This window comes from Antennarius striatus, chromosome 8, assembly GCF_040054535.1.
Source record: "Antennarius striatus isolate MH-2024 chromosome 8, ASM4005453v1, whole genome shotgun sequence".
In the NCBI taxonomy this organism is placed as follows: Eukaryota; Metazoa; Chordata; class Actinopteri; order Lophiiformes; family Antennariidae; genus Antennarius; species Antennarius striatus.
Genome location: NC_090783.1, coordinates 1,447,501 through 1,455,283, shown reverse-complemented (window position 1 = coordinate 1,455,283; position 7,783 = coordinate 1,447,501). Strand labels below are relative to the sequence as shown.

The window sequence follows — 7,783 nt, the reverse complement described above, 5'->3', positions numbered from 1 at the left end:
GGTTGTTGGTCTAAAAATTTTTTCCGTCAGTCGATTGATTTAAAAAGGTTTTTGTCAGGCAGTCGGTTTAAAAAACTTTTTTTTTGCTCAGATGGTCAGTTGGTCGGTCAGTCTAAAAAATGTTTTTTTTTTTTTTGGTTGGATGGTCAGTTGGTCGAAAAAAAGTTTTTGGTCAGTTGGTCGATCTAAAAGAATTGTTTTTGGTCGGTCAGTCGATATAATAGGTTTTTTTTGTCGGATGGTTGGTTGGTCAGTCGGTCTAAAAAAATTTTTTTTGGTCAGTCAAGTCTAAAAACTTGTTTTTTGTGGTTGGATGGTTGGTCGGTTGAATAAAAGTTTTTGGTCAGTCGGTCTAAAAATGATTTTTTTTTTGTCTGATGGTCTAAAAAAAATTTTGTGCATGGTCAGATGGTCAGAGAAATTTTCTTTGGTCATTCGGTTGGTCTTGAAAAATGTTTTTCTTTGATCGGATGGTTGGTCGGTCGGTCAGTCTAAAAAAATTTTTTCGATGAGTCGGTCTAAAAAAATAAAAAAATTTTGTCAGTTGGTCTAAAAATTTTTTTAAAAATTACAAGTTCCAAACCAAATCACAGCAGCGGAAGGTTTAGCTCTGACAGATGAGAGGATGAACTCTGAGATCTGAGGTCATGGGATCAAATCCCATCCCCTGGTTTTAGATCTTCTCCAGATTGTTGTGTATCATGAATATAAAATCCAACCACTTGTTGTGTGTGGAATCAGGTAGTTCAGCCTGGAATGACATAATCATTCATATTCAAGTAAAAAAACCCTCTATTCTAAGATCACATAGCGTTTTGTGAGTGTTTTACAGTGTAGATCATTTATGACATATTTCTACAGATCTGTCAGGTTTCTGGTTAAAAATCATGGGAATCTGAGCCTTTTTCATAAATTTATTTTCCGTAATCACATGTGTTGTGTGTGAGTGTGTGTGTGTGTGCGTATCACTAGGTTACACGCTCTACTGGTCACATGATCAGACTCATGAACTTCCTGGTTATATAGACCCTCACCTACCTGTGGATCTTCGTCACTCCAGACTCAACCCACTGAAGACAGCAGAGATGGTGAGTGGCGTGAAAGAGCTCTAAATCTGTCGCTTCTTTCTGTCGCTATGGCAACTCATGTGTTTTCCACTGCACGCGATGAAGTTAATGTGTGACTGTCTGACCTCGTCCGACCACGTGAACGTCAAAAGAGTTCAAATTTAAAGGTTAAAGAAGCGATAAAGCTTATTTTTTTAACATCTGAAATGTTAACATTCTCGTCGTGGTTTGACAGACATGTGAGCAGAATCCACACGTTTCTTTATCTCCACTGTGTCCTCCTGATCAAACTGCTCTCATAGTTGGATCCAGACTTTACTCCCTCTTCTTAAACCATTAGACTCATCTGGTGACTCAACCTGGCAGGTTTAGCCTCACCTGTGATCAATGATCAACCAGCCCGGCTCTGAGATACCAGACGTGTGGGTTTGGATCCAGTTCCTGTCCTCTAGTTCCTGTTGCGCGGCGTGAAACCAGCGTGAAACCAGCGTGGGCGTCTCTTTATGGTTTTACTGTCTTTTTGTGACTCGGACATCAGGGAACAAATACGGCGCCTTCCTGTTTCTACCGCCTCACCCTGGTTGATCATCAACCATCGTGATAAGAACAACCATCATCCTCATGATGAGTTCTACCACCCAGCAGACGACACCTCTTCTTCCTCTACCTCTTCTTCTTCTTCCATTTCTCTTAAACGTCTTTTTCATTTTGTTTCTGCAGAAAGTCAAGAACATGACCTTCAAGGAGGGGCAGGAGTTCAAGATCCGCGTGAAGCCGAAGGACGACTGCTGCTCGTAAGCGACGCTTCCGTTGGTTGTTGGTTCCAAACGTCGGTTCTGCTCAGAGGAACGTTGGTTGACGTGGCGTTGACGTTTCATCCGAGCTGGAAGGTTCTCCAGGAACCAGTGGGATGGATATCAAACTGAGCAGCTCTCCTTATTTACGATTGACCTCTCAGAATAGAGAATCATCTGCATGACCTTTGACCTTTGTGGCCTCCCCATCCTGCAGCTTCGCCATCAACATCGGCCACGACTCCGACAACATCGCGATGCACTTCAACCCCCGCTTCGAGTACGCCTCCGACGTCAACACCATCGTCTTCAACTCCATGTCCGGCGGTTGCTGGGGCGACGAGCACCGGGACGGGAACTTCCCCTTCTCACGCGGCGAGGAATGCAAGGTGTGTGTGTGTGTGTGTGTGTGGCGAGAATCCGACGAAACCGACCGCAAACAAGTTCATAAATATAAAGAAAAAGTTGTTTTTGTTGGTTTTTCTCCTCAGTTTTACGTCTATTTGAACAACGAGAAGTTTTACATCAAACTTCCCGACGGAAACATGATCGACTTCCCCAACCGCCTGGGAGACGTCAAGTACCAGTACTTCGAAGTCAGCGGCGACGCCAAGATCGTCGGCATGAAGATCAAGTAGAGGTGCGACCTTTGACCTCTAGAAGCAGATCTGATGTCATTGGTCAATAAAGGCCGTGTGAAAAAAAGAGAGCGTCGTCTGTTCCTTTAACTGGACACGTGATGTCATTCAGTGCACTGTGATGTCATAAATACACAAAGCAGAGGGGCGGTCCAGATGGAAAGAGGCGGTCCTAAAGCAAAGGGGTGGTCCCAAATCAGAGGGGCAGTCCCACATCAAAGGAGCGGTCCCAAAGCAGAGGGGCAGTCCCAAAGCAAAGGGGTGGTCCCAGAGCAGAGGGGCGGTCCCAAAGCAAAGGGGCGGTCCCAGGCGTCCAGGGAGATGAACAATTTGCAGGAGGGCTCCAAAGCTCTGGCCCGGGGCTGAGGAATGTGGAGGGACGCGACCACATTCCCTCCCAGCAGATGAAATATGCTTTACTATACGTGTGTGAGCTGATGCACGGGTGTGTCAGGTGGACGGCGAGGAAGATGAGTAGAGGCGGGTCGTTACTTTTACAGCTTCTGTAGGGCAAATATTGATTTTTCTTTTCTTTGCAGGAACTGAGGATGAAACCATGGTGATGAGTTTTGGTTTTAGTATTTCTAGGATTGATAAAAACGACCACTTTGCTGGTTTTATAGTTGGAATTCAAAACGTTTTAATCTCATAACTCACATCTGGAAGCAAATACACAACATTAAGATATAAAAAACACAGATTTCTTGTAAATGTGTGGATAAGAATAAAGAACACAAATACTGGGACATAAAAAGTGCGGACCCTCTGGTTTTGAGGAAAAACAAGAGAGCCTAAAGCTCCTGCAGCGGCGTGGAGACCCCCGAGGCGGGTTCGGTCCTGCTGGAACCCACAGACTGACTCTTCTGGGCCAGGTAGTCCTTGTAGTTGCGGGTCAGCAGCGTGTAGAGGAACGGGTTGACGCAACTGTTCCCGTAGGTCAGACACGTGACGAAGAAGTTGACGTAGTTGTGGGCGGCGGGCGACAACGCCCTCAGGGACTCCGGGGTGAAGAGCTTGGCCAGTTGCCACCCCCAAAAGGGCAGGAAGCACGCCCAGTACGCCACCACGATGCTGAAGATCATGGAGATTACTTTTTGCTTGAGTCCCCTCCGCCGGGCCGACAGGCCGCCGCCCCCCAACCGCGCCTGCGCCGCCCAGTAATGCTTGGCGAGTGCCAGGTACAACCCGACGATCACCAGGCCAGGAACTAGAACGCTGGTGAGGAAGAGGATGGTGATGTACGCCTTGTAGGCCTCCGGCGTCCAAGTCGGGAAGCAGATCCTCTTAACCGCACCGGTGGCGTTGGGTTTGCTGCCCCGCAGTCGGATCATCACCATCATGGGAAGAGTTAGCATGAAAGACGCGCCCCAGATAATCCCCGCGGTCAGTCTCCGCCTCCGCGATGAGGACCGGTGGGCGCTGAAGGGTCTGGCCACCGCCCGGTAGCGCTCCAGGCTCATGGCCACCAGGATGAAGACGCTGGTGTGCATGGTGAGCAGGTCCAGGCTCAGCAGGACGCGGCACCCGGCCTCGCCAAACAGCCAGTCGTGGGCGAAGTAGGTGCAGACCACGAACGGGATGGTGGCGAGGTAGAGCAGGTCCGCCAGGGCCAGGTTGACGATGTAGACGTACATGGAACCGGTCCGGCGCAAGGCCGCCGAGCGAGTGACGACCAGGGTGTAGGTGTTGCCCGCCACGCCCACGGCGCACATGATCATCAGCATCACGCCGAGCAAGGATGTGACCCAGAGACCGCCGCTACCTCCCGTAGCGCCGGAGCCTCCATCTCCAGCGACGGGTCCCGACTGCAGGGGGGTGGTGGCGTTGGGAGTGCAATTCATCGCAAGATCCGTGAGCCTATTTGAGCGGTATTTCAACACTGTGAAGACGGCAAAAACAAACCCGTAAAGTCGACCGACACGGCTTCACCCAGTTTAGCGCCGCCGGCGGTTCGGAGCTGCCATCCCATAGTTCTCCGACATGCAAAGACCTCCAATGAAAAAAAGGTTTAAGCCACTGAAAATCCTGGTGTGATGCGTGAGGTCATTAACGGCGTGCAGGGATTTCTCCGCCGGCTTCAGGCTGAAGTCGATCCGACAGGAGTCATTGTGTCCCCAAGGCTGGCGGCGCAGAGTCCGTTTAAGCCGGCGGCTGCTGACTCCTGATCGGGATTAAAGCTCCTGACGTCCAACCGGTTTTATTCCGGCGATGAAGAACATCCAGATGATCCAAGCCGGCGACGGTGCTCTTCACGTTCTCTGGTCTGTGCTCCTTCGCTTTCTCCTGGTTGTCCCCCCCCCCAACTACCCAACAATCTCACCCGTCCTCCCTCTTTCGCACTAGGGTGACAAACTAGCACGGGCCTATAGATGTATGACGCATTCCTCGACCTGCTGCCTCTGGCGTGGACTTCAGGGACGCCACGGAAGACGAATGAGAAATCGTCCGAGCATGGAAGCGTTCACACAGAAATCGGTCAAGAAGTTCGTCCACAACTTTTATTGGTGTTCGTCAGTGGTTCCGTCGTTGGGTTACATCACGCGTAGAAGTACCGTTACGTACAAAAAAAACATGACAAGGAATTAGTATGTTAACAAAACAAGAAGATCATAAAATATGTTGATAAAAAAGACCTTTTACTGGAGCTACTCTTTGTCACGCAGCTCTATGTAGGTATACTCTATGTACTCCACATAGTCTTTGTACTCCACATGTACTCTTTGCCACATGGAGGCGCTGTGACGCCGTTCCAAGCCTCGCAGCTTCTCCATCTTTTCTGCTCAGGAAGCAGGAGAAGTCACGCTTCAGAACCGGCTTACAATATATTTTTATAATCGGTTTACAAAGTAAACAGGAAGTGGTGAAAGTCATCTCGAGCTGCGACAGCAGTTACGAAGTTCTCAAATACGAGTACCATGGGTCGTGGAAGCTTCATAATGCGTTATAACCACGCCCACATGAACCTGATGCATCACATGTTCAAACATTATGGATGTGATGCATTATGGAGGCTCTGGAGTTATAGACGCTTATGTAGCGTTATAACCTGCACTGCAGAATTAAAGGTCATTCGTCCAGGATATGAAGGCATCATAAGATGTATCTTCACGTCTATGTTTTGTGACTGTTGAAAGGGTCATAAAGCATTATGAAGGCACCCATAATTCAACTGGATCCAGTCCTAATACAAGCTGTCGGTACTGATTCTGAATCTGTTGCTGGTCTGATCCGGTTTGATCCGGTTTTGACCCATCCGACTCGCCGTAGCTCCTTATCATTACAACAAATCAGAATTAATATTCAACCAGAGAGGATGATGACACTTCTCATTAAAAACAGGACGTTAAAAAATAAAATAAAAATAAAACATAATCAACCCTCGGGCAGACAGGAAGTGATTTAGCACAGCTGTTAGCGTTAGCATCTGGGACCAGATAAGACAAGAACACCCGAGTTTCGACCACCGTTTTAAAACCCGGAGTGATCATGTGATCTGAAACACAAACGGTAGTCCAACGAACATAAAACTTTATTGATAACCTATTTCTCTACTTCTTTGGAAAACTAATTTTAATCTGCCTAATTTTTTTTTTTATTGCAACAGCAGTTTTAGTTTTTGGGTATTAAGAAGCTCCAGTTTGACCGTAAAGAGAATGAGGGGTGAACGGATGCTGAGTCCTGATTGGCTGAGAGAAGAGGAAGGCGGTCCCTCAGGCCTCAGTCCATCAGGGCCGACGCTTGAGCAGCGCCTCCACTGGAAAGAGCAAATAAAAATTCAGATCAGAAAAAACAAATTATTGGCTCAAAAAACAAAAAGTTTTTTAATTTACCTTCAGAATTTTGTCTTTTAACAATTTCACATAATTAAAAAATTACTGTTCATTAATTTTAGCTCATGAGCTCTGGCTGCTCTGAGCTTTCATTTTCAACTTTATACAACTTTATTAAAACATATTGATCAGTAAATTATGGGATGGAGGTTCACGTTTGGGTTCCTAATGACTCCTGGGTTTACATTCCCGCTTCAGGGAAGAACTAGCTTACATTAGCCTCTATCCTATTTGTTAGCATGTTAGCATAGCATCCTCTTGGAAATAAAAGCTAACCAGGTGAGTAATTCTGAATTCCTACTTGAGTACTCCTGGGGGGACATCTGAGTGCTCAGCACGTCGCTGAAGTGTTTCAGCCAATCCTGTTGGTCGCTCTCCGTCTCGCAGGTGAACGGGTAGCTGCGGTCCGGCGTTACTATGGTGATGCCGTACTGCCAGGCGCCGTTGCAGTAGGTGCCTTCGGGCAAGCTAGCGTAGACCTCGTAGCCGTGGTCCCGGTTCCCCAAGAACACCTCGCCTTTGGCGAAGGCGTCCTGCAGGCGGACACACAAAAGTAAGAATCTGATCGATATCCTGATCGATCGTTAATCATTCATTTGATTGCATAAAAAGCCAACAAGAGAGGCTGGAAATGACTGATCGATCGATCGATCAATGGAATTACTGCAGGTTAAAGTTCCTGTTACTGATTTATTGATCGTCAGATAGCTGACATTTACGTTAGCCTCAGGTGGGAAATGCCATTTTGGCGATCCCTCGTGGTTTCTTGTTAAGCTGTAATTAAACTATTTAAATGTCTGGAATAAATCTGTCCATTCTCAGCAAAGTCAAACATCTATAACATGAATAATTTACGTTTTATCCAAATAGTAAAATCGGGGCCCGCTTTGAACCTGTTCCACATATTCCCAACCCGACTTCTTTCCACTTCCTCTTCCTTTCATTTCCCAGTTTTTTGTTCGTTTAACTCTCAGGGCGAGTCGGACCGATAATTATTGCACCTCTTCATTAAACTCTTTCATCACCACAAAGCTGTTGGTATTTCATCAAGCCTTGGGAAATCTGGATGCCCCCCCTCAAAGAGAGACTCTGATGTCACCTTAAAGCTAACCCAGATGTACGCTACGGTAGCTCGCTTTGCTGTAAGGTCATGCTAACAAATGCTACATGTGCGATTAGGTAGATTCTTCGGTTTCGTAGATCCGACGTCGCGATGATGCGTTCAGGTGCGAGTGATGGAGCCGTACCAGCGGGTCTTTGAAGTACATGAGGCGCCGGTGGTCCAGAGTGAACCAGCGTTTCTTGAAGCCTTCTGTTTGCTGCAAACGAGAGGAGAGAGAAACATGAGACGGAGCCGTCATCCGACAACCAATCAGTGGTTGGATGTCAGGGACAGGAAACCTCCACAAATAGGAAGGATTCCCCTTGAACTGGTTAACGCCTGCCAACGCGAA

General features: G+C 47.4%; 3 protein-coding genes across 4 annotated transcripts in view; 1 reads left to right on the top strand and 2 right to left on the bottom strand.

The window, feature by feature from the left end:
- Positions 1-1,027: 1,027 nt before the first annotated feature.
- On the top strand, positions 1,028-2,553 carry lgals2b (lectin, galactoside-binding, soluble, 2b). The gene is made up of 4 exons (XM_068322600.1): positions 1,028-1,088; positions 1,788-1,861; positions 2,079-2,250; positions 2,353-2,553. The coding sequence occupies exons 1-4, from the start codon at positions 1,086-1,088 to the stop codon at positions 2,497-2,499; spliced, it is 396 nt and encodes a 131-aa protein (XP_068178701.1). The 5' UTR covers positions 1,028-1,085; the 3' UTR covers positions 2,500-2,553.
- A 574-nt stretch (positions 2,554-3,127) lies between these two features.
- uts2r4 (urotensin-2 receptor 4) lies at positions 3,128-4,695 on the bottom strand. Its single transcript, XM_068322598.1, has one exon. The coding sequence runs from the start codon at positions 4,338-4,340 to the stop codon at positions 3,291-3,293; it is 1,050 nt and encodes a 349-aa protein (XP_068178699.1). The 5' UTR covers positions 4,341-4,695; the 3' UTR covers positions 3,128-3,290.
- Positions 4,696-4,957: 262 nt separating this feature from the next.
- Positions 4,958-7,783, bottom strand: part of zgc:92360 (uncharacterized protein LOC436988 homolog) — an 8,042-nt gene continuing 5,216 nt past the window's right edge. Inside the window, exons 10-12 of one of the 2 annotated variants that reach the window (XM_068322594.1) lie at positions 7,577-7,648; positions 6,631-6,862; positions 4,958-6,253 (exon numbers count right to left, since the gene is read on the bottom strand). In XM_068322594.1, the coding sequence (XP_068178695.1) occupies positions 6,225-6,253; positions 6,631-6,862; positions 7,577-7,648 (333 nt within the window). In that variant the 3' untranslated portion in view covers positions 4,958-6,224. The remainder of the gene's footprint in view (positions 6,254-6,630; positions 6,863-7,576; positions 7,649-7,783) is intronic. The other variant, XM_068322593.1, reaches the window with a different exon arrangement.

Coding starts and splice junctions, on each gene's coding strand:
- lgals2b (XM_068322600.1), top strand. Junction 1,862..2,078: donor CCGAAGGACGACTGCTGCTC/GTAAGCGACGCT, acceptor CCCATCCTGCAG/CTTCGCCATCAACATCGGCC. Junction 2,251..2,352: donor CACGCGGCGAGGAATGCAAG/GTGTGTGTGTGT, acceptor TTTTCTCCTCAG/TTTTACGTCTATTTGAACAA.
- uts2r4 (XM_068322598.1), bottom strand. CDS start 4,340: ATGAATTGCACTCCCAACGCCACCACCCCCCTGCAGTCGGGACCCGTC.